A 22083-nucleotide genomic window follows, 5' to 3' on the forward strand; every position below is an offset into this window, starting at 1 on the left:
AACTTCGAGAGTTTGTAATTAGATGAAAGAGCACAGGGTAAGGCAGCCGAGCTGGGTAGCAGCACCCACGTGAATCCATCCGCAGCCTGGGACCCTATATAGATCCTCCGTATCCAAAACATGACCCCACCACCGTATGTAAATTGCAGGACAGGGAGGAGAACGGTGGTTTCCTCCTCCCTCTCTCACACGTGCCTCCTCCTCTCCTCGCACGTGACTCTCCTACCCCCCTCATGGCCACCCTTTTGACCTATAAATTTAGAACCTGTATGACACCAAAAAGAGCAACACCACCATTACCAACAACACCAGCTTTGAAAATCCATTGTTTTGGTTTCAACCCACTAATTTTAAACCCATTTCCCAACGTGAAAAAGAACAAAGAATCTGTGCTTTTGCATGTTGTATTGATTGTTGGGAAGAAAAAGAATAAATAAAATCTTTAAAGTGTTATACTATCTTACGTTAACACTGCCACCAAAAGATTTTGTTCCTTTTTTTTCACTTTCTCTATATATATATTCACACAAACCAAACAAGAGGAAGCATTGTTTCATTTTTGGGATAATGGCTACAAAGCTTCTTTTAACCTTTGCCATTTGTAGATTAATTGTTACAGTGGGATTAACCCTTGAACCCACGGAGCTTCTCCGTTTAGGTCTCACCGTCGACCCCTTCGACGTTGAGTCAGCTTCTGCGGATTTTGGGTTGATGACTAAAGTTGAACCGCTTGCGGTCTTACGTCCTTCTTCGGCTAAAGACGTGGCTCAGTTCGTTAAAGCAGCGTACGAGTCGAGTCACGGGTTTACTGTGTCGGCTAGGGGACACGGGCATTCGATCAACGGGCAAGCACAGACTGGAACCGGGGTGGTGGTTCAGATGAGTGGGGTTGGGTCCGGTGGTAAGCCGAGAGTGTGGGGTGATGATATGTATGTGGATGTGTGGGGTGGGGAGCTTTGGATTGATGTGTTGAAGAGTTGCCTTGCGTATGGATTGGCACCTAAATCATGGACCGATTACTTGTACCTTTCCGTTGGTGGGACTTTGTCAAATGCTGGTATTAGTGGCCAAGCTTTTCATCATGGTCCACAAATTAGCAATGTCCATGAGCTTGACGTTGTTACAGGTTGGTTCATCAGCTCTTTTAACTTTGCATGCCCTTTATCCCTTGTTTCTTGTTCATAGCTCAGTTGGTACTATTGCATGAGTTCGAGCATGTTTTCACCCGTGTGTATGTATTTGTGGTGAAACAGGGAAAGGTGAGCTTATGACATGCTCAAAGGAACAAAACCCGGAGTTGTTTCATGCTGTTCTTGGTGGTTTAGGACAATTTGGGATTATCACAAGAGCTAGAATTTCTCTTGAACCAGCTCCACAAAGGGTATATAATATTGTCCATAATCTCTTTATATATATATTATCATTATTTATATGAACTTGGTTTAAAATGGGGTTGCCTAGATTTATCCTTCTCTATAACGATAACACGAGTTTAAATTCCATAAAAAAAATGGGGTTTGGGGTTAAACCTAATTGAAACCCCAAACTTTTACAATTTCCTATAGAATCATGGGACTGTATGAAATAAGATTACAAAGTACCTTTTTCACTTGTTTGAAAATGGGGTTTGCCGAGACTTGTTGTAACAGTGATTAAAGCTCCATCCGATAAAAAATAAGCTTTTGAGATTGAACCTAATCATAATCCTACATGAAATAAGATCATATAAAACATGCTTTTTTACCTTTTTTTCAAACACATGCTACTGCTATCCAAACACCATTTTTTTAATTGTATTTACAATATTTGTAGGTGAGGTGGATAAGGGTCCTATATTCCAATTTTTCAGCTTTTACCAAGGACCAAGAGTATCTAATATCATTACATGGTAACCAAAAATTCGACTATGTCGAAGGTTTCGTTATTGTAGACGAAGGTCTCATCAATAATTGGAGATCGTCCTTTTTTTCACCTCGAAACCCTGTCAAAATTTCATCCCTTGGCTCCAACAACAATGGCGGCGTTTTGTATTGCTTGGAAATTACCAAAAACTACCACGAATCTACGGCCGAGACCATCGATCAGGTAGGGTTAATATTTAATACATTGTTAGCATAATATGATTTTAATTTAGGTTAAAATATGTCATAAATTTTTAATATTGTTAATTTTTATATTAAATTTTAAATTTATTACAATGTCATTTTTTTAATTACATGACTATCGAGTTTTTCTTATTTCAAAATACCACTCCGATAAATTTAATAATATTAACAGTTAGACTTTAATCTTGATATCTGAAAAGTATAGAGTCTAAATTTGAAATTTTTGAAAAGTATAAAGAATTAAGTAATATTTTAACCTTTAATTTATAACATTTAGGGACCACTTACCACATTATTCTCCTACAACTAAAATATCTTTTTTATTATTTTAAATGCAGGAAATTGAGGCTTTGTTGAAGAAATTAAATTTTATACCCACATCAGTATTCACAACTGATTTACCATATGTGGATTTCTTAGACCGGGTTCACAAAGCCGAGTTAAAGCTCCGGTCTAAGGGTATGTGGGAGGTTCCACATCCATGGTTGAACCTTTTTGTCCCTAAGTCAAAGATTGCCGATTTTGATCGAGGGGTCTTCAAGGGCATTTTGGGAAATAAAACTAGTGGGCCTATTCTAATCTACCCAATGAACAAAAACAAGTAAGTTTCTTAAATCGAGACCGTGTAATTCTTCAATCCACTTAAAAAGTATTATGAAGGTGTTTATATTAGGAGTGAAATTATATTTTACGTTTTTTATTTAAAAAAATAATAAATTAATCCTTATACATTAGATTAAAGAATAAATTGGTCATTCTGTTAAAAATTTTATCTATTTTACTCTTAAAACTGATCACTATACATTATAATGAGATATATGTGTACGCCATGTATATCTATTTGGTTGTTCTATCAGTCACACCATTTTTAACCGTAAAATAGATGAAATTTTAATAGAAATGATTAGTTTACTCTTTAATCTAACATATAAGGATTAATTTGTTTATTTTTTTAATAAAAATTACAAAATGCAATTTGACTCTTAGTACAAAAATTTTTATGATACTTTTATCGTTGAGTTTTATTTTATGATACTTTTATCGTTGAGTTTTATCTTGAGTGGCAAATGATATCGTTTTTATTACACACTAAAAGCATTCCCATGCATGAAACATGCAAATATTTAACATCATTTTCCATCATGGCCCCTTATAGCCACCATATGCACATCATGAAAGATGTTGGTGTCACCTTTTTATATATTTATAACATGATTTTTACATGTTTCACTAATGGATAAACTTAGTTAATTATATCGATATAATATAACATGTAATGAATGATGTCTATGAAATTATATAATGACATCATCATACATGCATGATATTTGCTAATTAGAGTGTCGGCAATAAAATTTCCATTGTTTTCGAGCTTTCAAGCGAGGGTTTTTTTATTTTTGGTACCTCTATGCCATGTAAGGAAAAAAATGCATATTTGCATTTAAGGACAAAAAAGGTATTGTCCATGTCGGCAACCGTAGGTTAATTTTACGTTGGCATTGAGTTTTCGCTTTCAATAGAAGGTTTAATTTGGTTTTAGTCCCCCCTATTGTGTTGGAATTTAGAATTCAATTCTTAATTTGATTCCTCTACTATTAGTAAGTTCAATTAAAATAACACCTTTGGTTAGTAATAAAATTTCACGTCAACTAATAGTGCTATCAATTTGGACCTACTAAAAGCACGTCAAATTTTAGAATAGTGGAAGGGACTAAAACTGCAATTAGACCATTAATTGGTGGTCCTGGCACAAGGACATGACCTGCTATGTTGGGAGCAACATGCAAATGCTCCTATACCCAAAGCCAAGGGATTTGAATGTTTTTTAGTGATGAAAAAAGGCCAGCTAGGATTGTGATAAAAACACACCCTTTTAGCTCTTTTTGTTGACTGGTAATGATCATCCAAGTGGGAAGATTCTGGTCTGTCAGGAGATCATGTCTTAAGGTCCCATGATGGTAACTATCCTTGTCTTGTCACTAAAATTGTTCCACAAACATACCTATTATAACCACTAAGCTGGGTGGAGTCATTTTAAATCAATTTTGAAATATGCTGAATGTTAAGTTGATGTAGTGTTGTTTTTTGTGATGTGGTATAGATGGGATGATAAGAGCTCGGTGGTGACACCGGATGAGGATGTGTTTTACCTAGTGGCGTTTTTGAGATCGGCGTTGGATAATGGTGAGGAGACGCAGAGTTTGGAGTACCTGACAAATCAGAACCGTCAGATTCTCAAATTTTGTGATGAGGATGGGATGAAGGTGAAGCAATATTTACCTCATTACAAAACACAATCGGAGTGGAAAGAGCATTACGGCAGTAAATGGGATCGGTTTCAACGAATGAAAATGAAATTCGACCCGAGACACATTTTGGCCTCGGGCCAAAACATTTTCACTCCCACCTTCCTTTCCTCTTCCAATATGATGGTGATGGACATACCAATACCAATTAAACAAAAAGCTAGAGAATCTATAGATTTTTAACGTACTGACTTAGGAAAATACCACTAGTTCTTTATGTAAATACAATATGGCATAAACAAAGTAAAATATTTATTAATCACATTACATCTCATCCAATCAAATCAATTTTCTAAAGAAGATAAGCCTTTTAAATGCTGTTTGTTATATTCACAAAACTAAAATCAGCTGTAAAAAAAGATGCAGTTTCTAATGGTTTTACAGATGATGCAGACTAAAGAGTAGTAAGATCTGCAAGAATCTTTGTTTTGTGTTATCCCATGATTTTCCTGTTGGAAACATCGCAGGGAAAAAAAATTGGAACTAAAAACAAAAATACTTTCCAAGCACCGGTAATAAATAAGACATGACTTGAAAGAGACATTTAGTTGGGATCGGTTTAACTTATACTACCGACAAGAATTTAAGATTGCCAACAATAATGTAAGATTATAATGTTTTGTTGAACCATTTTTTCTTCATTAACTGTCCTTTCAGTGACAAGTATCATCAAAGTCTCAAATTATATTTTGTTTTTCTACATAAAAATGGATAAATTAACTTTTATATATAAGATAAAAGAGTAAATTAGTCCTTATTCAATTGTATAGGGCCAATTTTAACAAAAAAGATAAAATTACTCTTTGATTTAATGTGCAAAAATTAATTTGTCTATTTTTAGTAAAATAGATCAAATGCAATTTAACTCTAACCTAAATTCCTCCATAAGTTAATAATGCCAAAATTATCATCAACAGGTGCTTTCATTGAATATAATGATATGTAAGGCTTACTTTACCATTTAAACGAGGAGATGTTAATATCAAAACTCGAAACTTGGACTTAAATAAGTGAAACTAGAGCTTTATTCACTTCCTTCTTTGAGTTGTTAATGTCTATTAGAATTTTGTCAAAGTGCTTATCATAAGTTAGAGGCTTATTTAATTAAAATATAGTCTAATAGCTGTTTAAAGGCTTTGTTAGTATATTAACTAAAAATGTTATTAGATTAAAGGGAAGCCAAAAGTTTTGTATAGGAAGGGCCAAAATGAAATTGGGCCAAATCTAAAAATTTTGGGTTAAAAGATACCAAAATCAATTATTAATTTTGAAGGGAATAAAATTGTAATTTCCTTTTTAACCAAATGCCATAAAAATTTAAAATTTGAGGGGCTAAAAAAATTTACCTATTTATTCAAAGAGGCCAAGGCCGCTAGCTGCTTGCCTACTTCCCCAGCTTGAGCTTGGCTACAGTAGGTTGTCTTATACTCAACAAAAAAGAAATGTTACATTGTGACATGGTCATAGTTCCCCCACAATAAAAAAACAGACAAATTAATCTCTATACATTACATCAAAGAGTAAATTAAAATTTTCATCCTTTTACATTGTTAAAAACTAGCGTAGCTAACAAAATAACCAGACAGTGACATGTGAGATGCCACGTGTAGCTCATGCTGACGTACAAGAATCAATTTTTAACAGCAGAAATAGGTAAAATTTTAATAAAAGAACGAGTTTACTCTTTGATCTAAAATATAAAAATTAATTTGTCCATTTTTTTAATAAAAAGGATAAAATACAATCCACCTCTCAGTACAGAAACCTCTATGATACTTTTACTAGAAGGTAAAAGTACATGTATATTTGAGCTGGTAGCATGCATAAACCTAAGCAATTGGTGAAAACTTTTGGGGATCCACCTAACAATTTCAATGATAATTTCAAATAAGATATAATAACAAATCGCGAGAAAAAATATATAAATATAATGCCTTAAGTACCATTATGACATGAAAATAGAAACAAGAAATGGCAATTACCATAAGTGAAATGGTAAATTCCAGAGATGAAATCAGTGACATGCCAATTAAACTTGGGCAAACTAATAGTACTAAATCTATGAATTACTGCTTTAACATTGATATGGCATGCCCATGTAAACTAGCATGCACCTCGACATGTAAATTACAAGGGTTGTAAACTACTTTGTTTTCGAAAATGAGGGTGAATGGGAGAATAACCTAGCATTGGATATCCCCTGTTAAAGCAAGATGTCAAAAGGGGTAAGTTTTGTTCTTAACTTTCGTACATTCGAGGTATCAAACTCTTACAATTTTAATCTTACCGGTATGAGTTAGAAGCAGCGAGGATATACTGTCACAAGCATGCTTGATATTAATCTGAATCGTCTGCTTTGGTTTTCTTCACGAATTTTCTCAAGGCGAGTGAATATATTGTTTTCTTTTTCATCGATGTTCCTTCGGCCACCAATTTGACTGCCTGAAATGTACATCATCTTCAATTATTTTTATCATATACAACCGATGGATGCAAGGTATAAATTTGATAAAATGTGAAGATGGTGAAATGAAGCATACCGAAGAAAGACTATGGCCATTGGAGATCAATTCTCTCAGGTCATTTTCTAACTGACTCTCTGACGGAGTTTCCACGCTGGAATTTGAATTGCCCTCAATCAAGAGGGTAATTTCTCCCTTTGGCTGGCGAGTTGAGAAGGCTTCCTTTGCTGTCCCTAGAGTGCCCCGCCAGAACTGCCGGAATTAATCATTGTCGTTACTAAATGATCACATAAAGAAAATTCCACAAAGTAAAACGAGGTCAAACTGGCTAATAGATTTAGAACAAATCATTCAAGGCATTGGTCTTTGCTACTGGTTTTTTTTATCAGAAGCATGAAAACAGAACATGATATTACTTATAGAAGTTATGAACATTGATAATTTAGTTATTGAAATGACGAAAAGAAAAAAAAGAAGCTATGTTATCATACACATGGTAGGTAAAAATACGAAGTAGCATACAAATGCATAATGAGAAAAATAAATACAGACCAACCTCTTCGTGAATTTTTGTTAGTTCCCGAGCTATGACACATTGTCTGTAACGAGGTCAAATAAACTGTCACTGTAAGCCCTAAGATTTGACAAATACAACTAAGATTTCATAGAAGTATCAAAAGACAGAAAGCTAACTGAAGCAAGGAAAAAGCACATAATTTCAACCCCGCAAGCAGAGGCTCATGCACTTAAAAGATGAAAATAAACCAGATTTCTTCACCCTGTAACCCGACTGCCTAGGGAACCGCTGATACAGATTCCTATTTGATATTAGAGGTTTCAGCTATTAATCTGATAATAGGTTACCTCAAAATTACAGCAAGTTAACTAACAAGCTTTACATAATTGGGGCCATCATGTGTTCTTTCCCCTCTGAAGACTTCCTATATATGTTTTTGAGGGATGAAGATAAACAGATTCGTAGGCATCCAAAAACAAAGATCCACCCAAAAAAGAGGATTTCTCGGCCACGATAAAACTAACATTCCATATTTTGTACTGAATCCCTTCACCTAGACTGACTTGCATGTTCATCCCTTTCCTATGATTCTCACCATTTGATATTAAATTGATCATAGTTCATGAAGTAATGAAGACATATTGTTTACCTTGAGTCACCAAAAATCAGGGAACTTTCTTCGAGAAACTGGCCAAGCTTGTGAGGAGGAACATAGAAGATTTGCGTTGTTGTTTCACTTGCAGAAGCAATCAACCTCTCCTTCCGTGAACCAGCATGCTTCGGAAGAAATCCAACTGCAACATTATATGACATATAAGAGTCTTAACTTTACAAGAATTTGCAGAAGAAGCATGTTCAACCACAATAATTTACAAATGAGCTACCAAATGTGAATTCATCAGTGGACAAGCCAGAGGCAGAAAGAGCAGTTAAGAAGGCAGATGGTCCAGGAATTGGAATCACAGGGATGTTTTCAGCCACACATATCTTTGCCTAAACCACGATACCAAACATCAATAGTTGCATTCTTAATCAAAGACCAAGCTTTCTATAGAATTCAGCCAATAGGGATGCAAAAACTAACCAGTTCCGTACCAGGATCGCTAATGCCAGGCATTCCAGCATCACTGATTAAGGCTACAATCTCCCCTTGCTTTAACCTCTTTAAAACTGTGTGTTCTCTTTGAGATTCATTATATTTGTGATAGCTTAGCTGAAATTCTAAAACCCACACAATCAGAATTGTTGAAAGACATAACAAAAGGTACCAAACTGATCAAGGAAAAAATTGGCTCGATCTCACTTACAAGAGGTGTTTTGATGTTGTAATAGTGAAGTAACTTCCCAGAATGCCGCGTGTCCTCCGATAGTATGACATCAGCTGATTTCAACACCCGTAGAGCACTGCATTGATGAAATCACCAATAACATGATAGTTATAGGCCAATCGATTTGATGGGTCAAGTTGATTTTGGATGGATCAATCTGGCTCAGATTGATTGGAGTTTTAAAATTTTTAAGTCTTTGTATCAATTTTAAGTTTGAGCCATTTTAGATTATGGCCGGTTCAAATTTTTGGTTCAGATAACAACAACTTCGAATCATTTTAAGTTTTGCTCAGTTCAAGCTCTAGTATTTTTGAGTTACTTGTTCAAATCATTTGACTTCGTGTTAGACAGGTTCGGGTTTGAGTTCAGATTGATTGGCTCCGGTCTTTGATTTCAAGTTAGAGATTGTACTTGAGCTGAGCTGATCCCAAATACTAGGGAGCTTGACTAGAAATTCGGAGCTCTATTCTCGGCTCAAGCTTGATCGAACATTTATTTTTAAGCTTGAGTTCAGCTCAAGATATAATCGAGCTGTCTCGAGCCCGGTTAAGCTCATTTACTAATTTTTATATTCAAGAAGCTCGTACATATTCAACCTCAAGCTTGGCTCAATAATTAAGCTCAATAACTCGCAAACAGTTCGAGTGAAGTATTACTAAGTTTGAATTCGGCTGTATTGATAGCTCAAACTTGAGCTCAGCTCGATAATTATCTAATCAAGTTTAAGATTTTTTTAGTCAAACTCGAGCTTGCAAGCACAATGTATCTCATTTACGCCCCTACATCAGGTCAAGATTCACAGGTATATACATAGATATATAATAAAAATAAACCAAAAGAATAGAAATAAGTTACCGTAAAGTTATATCTTCAAGGTTTCCAATAGGTGTTCCGACGAGATACAGTCCAGGTTTGAGAGGTCCCTATAAGAAACCAAAACTGAATTAAACATCAATCCAAATAAATTTTAAAAGCAATATTAAAATAATAAGTGAAAAGGAGTGAAATTTTTACGCGTTTGGAGGACTGATCTGTGATTAAGTCGGTAAATTCCGGTGATATTTCGGAGGTCGAGCAAAAGGAACGGAAGCTAAGTGTAGGGTAAAAGGAGATTGAATTGAAGGATTGAAGGCGCCGCTGAGAAGATAACAAGTAAGAAGTGGAACGCCGGGATAGAGCGGCGGTTGCGAGGGAAACAGCGGTGGAAGGCAGTCGTCGGAGCAGCATTATCACTTAACTGAGTAGGGAGTACAAGGATTTATCCCTCCGAGAATTTTGAGTTTAACGAATGCCCATTCAAATAATAGTTTGCATTTGAATACTAGGCCTAAAAGCCCAATATGGCCCTTGAACAAGCCCATTTGCTCTACTTTTGTAATTTTTTTACACATAATAACAAATTTAACCCTTAACTTTTACATTTTTATCAATTTGATCATTATTCCTTTTTTAGCTACATTTGACTATTAACCTCTCAAAAGTAGTTAATTTGTTTTTTCTTTTAATGAAAAATTTGACTAAAACATTAATCTTTTAGTGGTGGTGTGGCAACTTTCATAACAGTCCACGTGTACTTCATACTAACATGGCATTATTTGTCTTATATGTCATAGTCAACAAATAATTTAAAATTTATAAAAGTATTAAAAAAAGAAAAAAAAATTAAAATTTTAAAACATTAAAATAGAAGCATGAAGTATACTTGGATTGTCATGCAAGGTTACAATGTTTAAAAATTAACATTTTAGTCAATATTTCATTAAAAAAACAACAACCCGATTTTTTTAAAGGTTGATGGCCAAATTTAATTCTTTTTAAAAGGTCGGGGTCAAATTTAGCTTAAAAAAAGAATAAGGTTCAAATTGACAAAATTGTAAATGTTAATGGATTTATTTATCATTATGCTTTTTTTTTATGAAAACTGAATTCCCAAATATGTTTTGAATCGAAATTATATTGAATTGAGTATTACTATTTGAATCATTATTATTTATTCATATAATAAACCCTTAATTGAGTTCTCACAAGTCAACCAAGTATTATTTAAGTTATATTATTACACTAATAGTGTCGTAAGCTAGTACTTAATTAAATTATTCGTTAGATATTTGAATTCGTTAAATATTTGGATTTAGTTAAGTACGCAAAGTTGGGAGTGCATTGATTTGTGTACTTACAAAACTTAAAGAAGATATGTTAGCAAGATGTGTAATAATTAAAGCTCACTTGCATACACGAGGACTCAAACACCAACCTAAGGCCTAGAAGACACTTAACTCAAATGGTATCACAATTGCAGGTAAGTGGCTTATATGCCTCAAATTGGTGGTTCAACTCTCCGTACACCCAACTGAATTTTAATTATTATACGTCCTATACTAACACCTCTCCTTTAGACCTTGAGTCTTGCAAGTCTACCAACTGAGATGCTTTAACTCTGTGAATCAGGCCCACTAGACAGCTGCTCATGGAATATTGACTCTCGGCACAGTAAGGAGACAAAACCCCACATCAAGGAATAATACTTTTGATTGTTTAGGGATTGGCTGAATACCCGACACACGACACTTCAAAAATACTCTCGAAAGAGTCGATTCCTCAACAAAAACCAAGTCTCAAATCATATCATGAGAAAGATCAGAATTTTTTTCCCACTGCTTGAATCAACCCTCAATAAGATCATGAGAGACGTGTTGTGGAGAATCTGCAAACTCCTCTTTGTATATTTCTTCAATCATTGGTTTCCATAGCCGAACTCGAGCATTTATAAACCAATTCGATACCTGAAATTAACAACAACATCAATTGAAGCTTAAACAAATTGATAAATTTGTGGGTAAAGTTCAAATAAGATTATAAAAGAATTAATACTTGGTTCTTGGTCAACCCTGTTTGTGATGACAACATTAGCTTCACAGAGTCTGTTGGATACCTGTTAAAACACCAAACAACAAAATTGGTTTAGGTAATGATTAATCTTGATCAAGTTATTTGAGGTTTAGGATATTTTCAGGTTATTTTGGAGTTTGAGGCTTGAACTTTTCGATAGTTTCATTACGGGTTTGGATTAATTTTGATTATTTATTCGAGTCATTTTCATTTAGGTTAAATCAAGTTCAAATCGATTTGGGTTGAACAGTTTAGATTGTTTTATAGTCAGTCTAATTATACTTTCAAGGTTATAATTTATAAGTTCTGTCAAAAAAGTAATTTTATTATATTAATTTATAAATTTATATTTTTTTAATGAATTTAGTAAGCAAATTTACCATTTGAAAGGCCTAAATCACCATGGACAAAACCAGAAATTTTGTCAATGGGGAGCCAAGATACAACTTTAAAACATGGTGGTCAGTTCTGCACCAGTTTCAACCATTCCGGACGATGAGCATCATTCTAGTGCTAAAACAAAACATCAAAAAGATCCTTTTTCACACCAGTGAAAACATTAAATGACTATTTTGTATAATTGATAAATATTTTATATTTAATATTTTTAAATATTAAAATATACCTATACTAAATATTTTTAAAAATTATAAATCCGAACAGTATGCCAGAACATATATATATATATATATATATATCAGTTCTAGTAGAAAAATGATAAATCCACTAGTGTGCTACTAACTACCCTGCTTTAAAATTTTGAGGGCCAACGATAAAAATTTTATTCTAAAAAGATTAAATTATTTTTAAATTTTTAGAAGGGGCTAAAATTATAATTTTTCTATTTATTTGAATGACTAAAAAGCTTAGAATGAAAATTCAATACTTAAGGGGGACTATTAATTATTTTTTTCCATTTGACAGGGGGTCAAGGCCCCTGTCTACTCCCTGGCTTTATCTTTGCAGATGACTTCCTACCCCCTTGAATTTTATGGTTGTCGTCTACTATGCTCAAATTTGATATTAATTAAATCGATTCAAATAGGTAACAATGACTTTTTTCAACTCACAATACTATCATGATTTTTTTTTTTAAGTTGAAAGGGATAGTTTTAAGAAAAATCTAGCTCGGTGTTTTAATAGTCAGGCTAACTAAAAGTGTTATCAAAATAGAAAGAGAAATTTATGCCAAAATTATAGATAAAAGTATTATGGAGGTCTTTGTACTAGGAGTCGAATTGCATTTTGCTCCTTCTACTAAAAAATAGACAAATTAGTCCCTATATATTAGATTAATGAGTAAAATGATCATTCTGTTAAAAATTTCATCTATTTTTACTGTTAAAAATTGGTCATTGTACGTCAGCTTTTAATAGTTGAAATTAAATGGGTGAAATTTTTAATAGAAATGATTAATTTGCTCTTTAATCTAACATACAGGGACTAATTTGCCGTTTTTTGAGTAAATGAGGCAAAATGCAATTGACTCTTAGTACAAAGGCTTCCATAATATTTTGCCCGAAACCAAACTATAAAATTAAATCTCAAATTTGAGCATACTAGAGAGACCAAAGCAATAATTTAATCCTTCACAGCCAAATCGAGTTAGATCAAGCTTAATCTAATCAAGTTTTCGAATTCGGATCAAAATCGGGATGGAAAAATGAATTGATTGAGCAAACAAAAGTCCACTTACGGGTGAAGGAAGTGCTGGAATAGCCAAGACCGAAGTATTGCAACAGAGGTTTGAGGCAATCCTCTAACAGGTCTCCATACTTGTCTTTGAACACACAATGTGTTACTATGCCTAAAATCGTGCCGAACCTTCGTTCTAATGCAATTTATTCGAGTCAAGATGGTATCTCTAAGCTTGCCAAAATGTCTACACATGGCTTGCAATGTCAAAGCAGTGTAACACCTTGCTGCTCCTACACCAACAATCGATTCGAATAACGAAACCACTTGTTCCATTCGGTTGTTATATTTCTCGTATTGTGTTTCGACCTGTAAATGAACCGATAATCGATGTTAGAATCGTGTTTGAATAAAAAGAAAATCATGGTAAGTTGGTAATTGGTTTAGTTGTTACCTCCTCAAGTAATCCAATTAGCTTCGTAAGTGTGATGTGAAGTTCGTGTTTATCGGGCGATGGTACTATCTTGCTTCTGAAGAATTCGGAGGAAAGCTTTGGTGTTTCGTCGATATTTTTGAATCCGACATTGACGAGTTCGTTTAAGAGGGATTGAGCTGGTATTAGGTACCTCGAGTTCCCTATAACATACGTAGTTGGATGGCCTATGAAAGGGTAGTCATCACCTGTATCTTCTGCCCCAGGAAACGATGAACCGAGCATGCAAGAGCCGAGTGATAACGAGAGAGTTTGAGTTCTGTGGCGACGGTTCGAGTCGTTAGGTGCTCCGAGAAGGTCCAACAGGTGTCTTGTGTGGCTAATCTCAGTGTTATAAGCATCAAAATGGTGTAACATACGACTAGTTCGATCCGGAGTCTGCCGGGACTCCATTGTTAAGAGAAAATCAAGAACACTAGCCTGTGAGGAAAAAAAGAAAAATGATGAACACTTTTATTACAGTATCAGATGACAATGACTCACTGAGTCGACTACCCCATGTGACAGAACTGAAATGAGAAATATGTATGTATGTATGTATGTATGTATGTATTGGCTGAGAAGAAGTGAAGAAGATGACAATGGGGGAAAAGAGTGGTCCCCCAAACTTCATCCCTGATTATAAAACAACAACCATAAGGCATCAAGTTTTCAGCTTTTTTTTTTTTTTTGCTGTTGTAAGTCATGCATTGGGATGTTGAAATGACAGTGAAAATCACGCAATCTTTCAAGGACTTGCAGGAAAATATATATATATATATATATATATATATATATATATATATATATGTATAAATGGAATTCTTTTGCTGTCAGAGAAAAGGGACGGGGTGAAAATAGTACGAGATACCTCTTTTTTAAAAAATAGATAAATTAGTTAATGTATGTTAGATTAAGGACAAAATTAGTTCTTTTGTTAACAATTGGTCTTATATATTAGAGTATATGTGGCATGCCACGTATCTCTACAAATGGATTAAATTTTTAAACGTACAAGAATTAATTTATTTATTTTTTAGTAAAAATATAATCTAACTCTTAATATAGAGATATAATAGGGTTTTCAACAATGAGATTAATTTTAGGTGCGATGGTTAATCTTTTGGACCAACAAATAATTTGGGAACATTTTTTTTCAAACAAATAATTCAAATCCTGAAATTATAGTTATTAAAAGGGTTTACTTGCATTCACTGGGATCATTTGAAACCTGCAATTATAAAAGACAGATGCTGATGTTTTGGGTGGTCCTCTTGGATGGTTTTGTGAAATGATTGCCACTTCCTTCGACATCATTCTTTAAGTTGTCACCCCACAAACGTTCTCTCACTACTCCATAGGTTAAACTTTAAAGCCTGCATTGTCTAATTCATGCATTAATCTTAGCTGCATGGCATTGAGTACATTAGCAACATTCATGTCAACCTGTCAATTGTGGGTAGTTTCGGAATGACTGAGAAATTAAACTGAATCGAATTTAGGTTTGGATTAATTATATTTTTTAAATTAGATCAAAGATGATAAGATTAATTGTGTTAATTAGCAATATACATTATTTTTATAGTGAAATCAGCACATTAGGGGCGTAATTAAGGGTTAAGTGGAAAATTTTCATTTAGATCTTTTAAAATTTTTAAAATCTTAAATTAGTAAAGGTAAAATTGCACTTTGTCTCTCCTTAAAAATGATAAAAATTTGATTTAATCATTTAAAAACTATAAAGAGATATACTATTAAAATAGTGAAATTCTATTTTTACTATCATAAAAATTACAATTTAATTTTGACCTCCCCTAAAAAAATTTCTGACTCCACCCCTGCAGCACGCATAATAAATAATAAGTAGTCCGATAGCTAGTCACAACAAATATACAAAGAACTAAAAAATAAAGGATCTCCATTAAAGGGGTTTATAAAACTACTCCCCAACTTAGTGAGCATCTTTGTATTTTGGTTGCTTTAGATGATATTTTTGTTATATTCTACCTAGTGTTTAGTAGACTGTTCTTGTTAATATAAAACGCAGACAATCATTTTGACTTTATTGTATTTTTTACATTTTTTTGCTTATAATTTTTTTGCACACCAATATAAAAAAGGACAAATAAAACCTGACATGATTACACGAGTTGAAACATTCATTAATTTGCGTCGGAGCTTTGTACAAATTAATTTTGGCATAATAATAAATTTAGCCCTGAACGTTTATATTTTTTTTGCCAATTTGACTATTATTCTTTTAACTAAATTTGACCTCAACCTTTCAAAAGAAAGTCAAATTTTTTTAACAGAAATGCTAACTAAAATATTATTTTTTTAATGATATTAGCGTGACAACCATGTGATAGTTTATGTGTATTTCATGCTGATATAACATTATTTGTCTTATATGTCACATCAACAAATAACTTAAATTTTATAAAAAATATTCAAAAAATAAAATATAAATATAAATAATTCATAAAAATTCAAAAAATTAGTATGAAGTACACTTGAACTACCATACAAGCTGTCATTTTAAAAAACTTAGGGCATTGAATAGAGGTGTAATGGAATAGAGCTGTAATAGTAATTCAATTGTTTGGTTGAATGGAATAGAATAGAACTGTAATGGTATTCTTGTGTTTGGTTGAATGGAATGATGTTGTAATAGTATAAGGAAAAAAACTAAAATGACTAGAATACCCTTAGCGAGAATTTTTTAGGTAGATGATTATTGTTATTGTTATTAAATTTTAATAAGATTATTATTAAAATATTTTAATAAAAATAATAAATAATTTAACCATATTTTAACATAATTATTATTAAATATAATTTAATAAAATTCTTAATATAATTATTATATGAATTTACTAAAATCATAAGATATAATACTATAAAAATAATATATAATCTACTTTATTATTTTTAAACTGTAATACATATTTAATATGCTAAAATATCATTAATGAAACAATATTTCACATCCAAACATAATATTGATAAATTAACAAAAAGTTACATGATTTCATTAGTTTAGATGTCATAATCCATATGTTATAAAATTTTACAACATCAAAAAGTTACATTTTAATGAAATTCTATCATGTCATATTGTCATTACATCATCCAAATATTACAAACATAAAAAGTTACCAAAATATCATCAACACAACTATGATTTTTAATGGTAAACAATAAATCTTCTGATATTTTTCCGCTTCTTGTTGATACCTTCATGTAATTTTTATTAAAATATGAATTAATAAAATCATAACATAATCTCATGAATCATAGTTGCCATTTTTTTTTTTTTTTTTGCAATTTCCATAGTAAAGCAAAAACAAAATAAATGCAAAATCCAGGTTTTTAATTGACCTTTTGACATTACCGTACTGTTATATTCAATGTGAACAAATATTACATCTAAGCAACAGATGAAAATGGCTACTGAACTTGATAAAACTAATCAAACAAAATCCTCTGTCCAACCAACCAGTAGTCGCCAAATGCAGATTAATCTGTGGTTCATCCTCTAAAAGGAATGCTATATAGATATCTACATCTAACTGCTGCTGTATCCAGAAAAAATATTTGCATGATGTGGCGAAAAGCAATATTAGACACTAAAACCGCTCTCAGTGCAATACTGACAGACAACCCACAAAATAGCTGTCTTTAAACTGATGAACAGAGTTAGCCATGTTCTTTCAAGCCACAGAACACACCTTATCTGAAAATTAGACGGTACAAAATACTGATCATCAAAATAAGCTGCACTGTTAAATTAGTAGAACCATGCACCTTAAAATGTATTCTTGATAAATAAAATCATAACCCATTTTTCACTTTAAAAAAGGGCAGAAATGTATGCTTATAATAGCTACCTAATGAATGTCTCTTTATTTTTCAAAATTGCATTGTAAAAGCTGTAAAAAAGTTTGAACAAGAATATAGCATGGAGGCAATTTCACCTTGTCTAATGCTACTGCAGCAAAGACGATTATCATCTATATAAATTGCCTGGACACCCATCATCCAAGATCCCACTGATATATCATCATGAGCATAAGTCTTCAAAGATGCACTGCATGTAATATAAATTAGAAGAAGTGTACCTCAATTTCATTAGGAATTTTAAGCAACATAAGAAGGTATAGTTCGCAACACAACTTTTCAAATGAATGTTTGACTATGTTCAACTTTGCAGGCAAAGCAAAATGATTGGTAATTGACATACAAAACAGTTATGCATTTAGCCTAAAATAATTGATAAAATATTCGTTTTTATTTATTGCACTCAAATCTCAAGTTTACCCAAGAGTTGAATTTCCCCCGAAAAACTCTTACATTACTGCTAGCATTAGCATAAATGCACAAGGGACTAGGATAGGATGTTCCCACAAGCATAGATATATGTTCCATGTGCCATAATCTTAGTACATTTGTCTCATAATGTAATCTTCTTTTCTTTTTGTAATTTATACTAACATGTTATGAAAGTCCAAATTATTTCCTTGTCCTTATAAACCAACAACAACTACCAAACTCATCTCTTGTTCCAAGTATATTAGATATACACAAATTAGGGAGTGAGTTGAGAAGAAACTGGCTGCTATGATCAGCCAAGAAGATTAGTTATTGAGCTGCTAAATGACTCTTTCTTATAAAACAAGTAAAAGTTAAATTGACCACAAGATGCTGGGACAGTGCAATAATGTAATGTTGTAATGTAAGGCTCCTTCGATAGTCTGTTTGAGCAGTGACAGTGCACTAAAACTGTTGTAATAACATCCAATAGGTATAATGATAAGGGGAATAACTCAGAGCACAATATAAACAGATCACAATCTAAACTTCATGCTTTATAATACTGTTTTCAAAGCTAACTTCAACAAACGTAAATTGGGTAATTTTTTCTTCTTTTTTTTTATTAAATCCAGAGCACAATATAAACAGATCATTCAAAAAAATACAAAAACCATTTCCAATTGAAAACTTCAACAACAGATTTACATGCAATTGCAAAGCCAAATAAAAGGAAATATGGAAATATATATTATGCTTTTTCTGTTAATGAACTAGTAGCCTGAACCATAATGATGAGTGTAATGGCCCAATATTGCCCGGCCCAATAGATAAAAAAAATCAAATACCAAAGTTTATTAAACAGTCCAATTAACAGAAGCCCAAATTCAAACCTAAGCATGGCCCAAATTACAAACCCATTATAGCCCAAATCCCCAACCCGATTGCAGAAACCCTAGCAACTTGCAGCAAGCCATCGCCGCCGCTCTTCATGCACACAGCAGCCACTGCCCTCACACACGAGCCTCACATGCACCACCATCACGCAAGCCTCCGTACGCGCCGCGCCACGTCACCGTACGAACGTACCTGCAAACAGAGCAAACAACACAGCAGAGACAAAGAAAAACATTGTATTTCTGTTTTTTTTATTCGGCTATAAAAAGAGCCAACGAAATCTGTAAAAAGGGCCTCCTTTTTTTACACACGATCAATACAAAGAAAAAAGGTTTTCTTTTTCCTCTTTTCCATTCTTTTTCGATTGTTTTTCTTTCTTTTTGTTTCGTTATTAATCATATACATAAGCATAGATATAAAATAAAGAAAAAGAAGGGAGAAGAGTTCAGGAACATTACCTGGTTTGGTGCGTCGCCGAATCCCCCTCCGTTCAGGCCAAGGTTGAATAGGCGAGGGGGGCTTTCGTTGCTAAAGCGGCGCAGAGGGGTGGAGGTTGGTGTCTGTGTGTCGATAGACTGGTTTTAGGGTTAGGAGGGGTCTTTTATAGTGCGGAAAACGGCACCGTTTAGGGCCCGTTTCAGTGGCCCTAAAACGCGCCGTATTTGTCGATTAACCCCAGCAACCCGCGCGGTGACCCGACCCGAGGGAAGGATCCGCGCGCTTTGGGTCTGATGGGATTATTGCGCAACGAGCCCCTTTGCATTTGCTTTCATTTTAATTCGATTTTTATTCGTTTTTTAATTGTTACCTCATATTTAGTTCCAATTGCAATTAGATCCATGTTTGAACGGCATCGTTTTCATTGATTGGGTTTGAAGGCCTGGTTTTGTGTGTCTAAATTGCAGCAATGGTCCCTCTGATGTGCAATGGTTCTCGATTTGGTTGCCTTCACACTTAGTTCAAAGACGTCCTTGAGATTTTGTTTTATTTTTTAAATTGTCCTTGTCTTCTTTTAATTTATAATGCTATTATTATTATTATTATTATTATTATTATTATTATTATTGTTATTATTACTATTATTAATATAGGTATTGTTATCGTGTTGGTTTATATCTATTTATTTACTTTTACTTTACATTATTTTATTTTATTATGTATTATTTTGTAATGCTTTTATCATGTATCATTTTATAATTTTTCTATGTTAATCTAGTATGATATATATATATATATATATGTGTATTTTGTGATCTTATTTTATAATACTTTTTTAACCCTTTTATATGCCTTTGCGTTTTAAAGATTTATAATATTTTGTGCAATACTATTATATATATATATATAGATATACAATTTATATTAGACCATTTTTATCGTACATATACGTATATATAATTTATATCTTGAAACCCTATTTTATTATATTTTTGTATTTCAACCTCTATATTCATCATTATATGTATATTATTCTTTATATTAAACCTTCCATTTCACATATATATTTTTAAAAATCAATATGTATTATTCTTTCTTCCTTGTTATTTTTATCTCTTAAAATAGATTGATAATTCATTTAATTTTTGAATGTTGTATGACCGAGGTTATCGTTGTCATTCTTGTTTAAATTTATTCATTGCTTGTTCATATTATTTGATGATTTATCGTACACTAGCATGTATCGTAATTTACGAATTATCATTTTGAATTATGCACTACCATTCAATCGCATTACATTTGTTTGGAAAAACATCGAAATCGTTTTGCACATAAACCTACAAAATACGCAGTATCCAAAATTCTCGAGAGGATTGTGCCCTAACTTACTGGGCTTCAATTCTCCTTGTTGAATTTAAATAACCGAATACCCCTTTTTCAATTTGAACATAAAAATTCCAAAATAAAAAGCTCATTCTCGAGAAATCGATACGTAGTGTCCTAACGCATTGGATATGACGTATTGCTTTCTCGAGACGTGGATTTTTCTAACAAATAAATAAAGGCAATATTTGGTGTTTAGAAATTTTAAGAAATTGAACCTTAACTTACTGAGTTTTGATTTCTCGATTGACTCAAATAATCAGATATCCTTCTCAAAATGCATAGGTTTAAAAAAAATCAAGAGATAAACTTAATTTCGCGAATTTAAAATGTTACACTCTAACTTATTGAGTGTGACAATCTATTTCCTTGAAATAAATGAGTTTCATCCTCCGATTCGTTTCATTCAAATTTTTTATTTAAAAGGATTGTATTTTTAAAATCTCTTCAAGATTTCCACTCTAAGACATTAAACAATTAATTTGGTACTAATTTTGGGCGTCACGAGGGTGCTAACCCTTCCTCGTGCGTAACCGACTCCCGAACCTGTTTTCTAAAAATTCGCAGACCTAAAATTATTTTCAAGGTGATCCGATCTCACCTCAATAAAAGATCGGTGGTGACTCCCATTTTAAAAGCCGATCCCCGATTTTCCAAAATAAAAAATGGGTTTCGACAATGAGAATCAATAGCCGAATTAACACGATTTGCTTTTTGAGAAAAATTTTCAAACAAAAAAAAAAAAGATTCCAAGTGGAGAATTGAAATGAACATAAATCGAAAGGCTATGGAGATTGAAACGATACTTACCTTGAAGAGAAAGAAACTACGACGGAGCGGAAAATTTCAGGCCTCCAAAAACCAGAAAAACAAAAAAGCTATTCATAGAAATTTTGAGACTGGAAATTAATTTGCACGCCGCGGAATTTTATTATTAGAAAAAAAACAACGAAACCCAATAAATGGTTTTTAAGCAAATAGTTAAAAATTTCAAAACTGATAAAATGAAGAAAAGAAAAACTGTCAAAACTGATAAAATGAAGGAAATATCAAAGAAGGAAAAAATAAATTACCTGAAATATGAGAACAGAAGGAGAGAAAGTTGTAGATCTGTGGGAGAAGATGAAGGAGAAGATCTGAAAAATGGCAAGAAAGTGAAGGAGAAGATGAAGGAGGGCAGAGATTGGAAAATGGGAAAAAAAGAGTCTTCTCTCATAATGGGAAAAGAGACGGAATAGCCAAACAGATATGTGGGTAATGAATGGCTATTACAGCCTTCTCACGTAATAGGGGCTGAATGGAATCAGGCTGTAATACAATTACAGCCAACCAAACGTTGG

At 32.9% G+C, this 22083-nt stretch overlaps 3 protein-coding genes across 8 annotated transcripts; 1 reads left to right on the top strand and 2 right to left on the bottom strand.

Annotated features, from left to right (window-relative positions):
- The first annotated feature begins 275 nt into the window (after nt 1–275).
- LOC105772487 (cytokinin dehydrogenase 5) lies at nt 276–4673 on the top strand. The gene is made up of 5 exons (XM_012593753.2): nt 276–1126; nt 1254–1381; nt 1813–2085; nt 2444–2706; nt 4207–4673. The coding sequence occupies exons 1-5, from the start codon at nt 568–570 to the stop codon at nt 4592–4594; spliced, it is 1611 nt and encodes a 536-aa protein (XP_012449207.1). The 5' UTR covers nt 276–567; the 3' UTR covers nt 4595–4673.
- A 1397-nt stretch (nt 4674–6070) lies between these two features.
- On the bottom strand, nt 6071–9986 carry LOC105772489 (uncharacterized). Of its 6 annotated transcripts, none has more exons than XR_008196841.1 (10): nt 9733–9986; nt 9574–9641; nt 8698–8794; nt 8475–8603; nt 8275–8383; nt 8040–8184; nt 7430–7472; nt 6952–7125; nt 6699–6853; nt 6071–6273 (listed from the first exon to the last, which is right to left on the bottom strand). XR_008196841.1 is itself a non-coding variant. In XM_052632510.1 (10 exons), exons 1-9 carry the CDS (start codon nt 9943–9945, stop codon nt 6708–6710), a joined length of 1140 nt encoding a protein of 379 aa, XP_052488470.1. In that variant the 5' UTR covers nt 9946–9986; the 3' UTR covers nt 6071–6273; nt 6699–6707. The 6 variants fall into 6 exon arrangements, 4 of the variants coding, with proteins under 4 accessions (XP_052488470.1, XP_012449210.1, XP_012449211.1 ...); XM_052632510.1 differs by having other exon boundaries at nt 6699–6869; XR_001126788.2 differs by lacking the exon at nt 6071–6273 and adding an exon at nt 6307–6611.
- Nucleotides 9987–10858: 872 nt separating this feature from the next.
- Nucleotides 10859–14249, bottom strand: LOC105772490 (BEL1-like homeodomain protein 11). Its single transcript, XM_012593758.2, has 4 exons — nt 13697–14249; nt 13304–13611; nt 11590–11650; nt 10859–11501 (listed from the first exon to the last, which is right to left on the bottom strand). Exons 1-4 carry the CDS (start codon nt 14126–14128, stop codon nt 11382–11384), a joined length of 921 nt encoding a protein of 306 aa, XP_012449212.1. The 5' UTR covers nt 14129–14249; the 3' UTR covers nt 10859–11381.
- Nucleotides 14250–22083: the final 7834 nt, after the last annotated feature.

This window comes from Gossypium raimondii, chromosome 6 (assembly GCF_025698545.1).
Source record: "Gossypium raimondii isolate GPD5lz chromosome 6, ASM2569854v1, whole genome shotgun sequence".
Taxonomy (NCBI): Eukaryota; Viridiplantae; Streptophyta; class Magnoliopsida; order Malvales; family Malvaceae; genus Gossypium; species Gossypium raimondii.

Coding starts and splice junctions, on each gene's coding strand:
- LOC105772487 (XM_012593753.2), top strand. CDS start 568: ATGGCTACAAAGCTTCTTTTAACCTTTGCCATTTGTAGATTAATTGTT. Junction 1,127..1,253: donor TGAGCTTGACGTTGTTACAG/GTTGGTTCATCA, acceptor GTGGTGAAACAG/GGAAAGGTGAGCTTATGACA. Junction 1,382..1,812: donor TTGAACCAGCTCCACAAAGG/GTATATAATATT, acceptor CAATATTTGTAG/GTGAGGTGGATAAGGGTCCT.
- LOC105772490 (XM_012593758.2), bottom strand. CDS start 14,128: ATGGAGTCCCGGCAGACTCCGGATCGAACTAGTCGTATGTTACACCAT. Junction 11,651..13,303: donor TTCCAGCACTTCCTTCACCC/GTAAGTGGACTT, acceptor GTGTTTTAACAG/GTATCCAACAGACTCTGTGA. Junction 11,502..11,589: donor CAGGGTTGACCAAGAACCAA/GTATTAATTCTT, acceptor TGTTAATTTCAG/GTATCGAATTGGTTTATAAA.
- LOC105772489 (XM_052632510.1), bottom strand. CDS start 9,945: ATGCTGCTCCGACGACTGCCTTCCACCGCTGTTTCCCTCGCAACCGCC. Junction 9,642..9,732: donor CAGATCAGTCCTCCAAACGC/GTAAAAATTTCA, acceptor GGTTTCTTATAG/GGACCTCTCAAACCTGGACT. Junction 8,795..9,573: donor CTTGAAGATATAACTTTACG/GTAACTTATTTC, acceptor TCATCAATGCAG/TGCTCTACGGGTGTTGAAAT.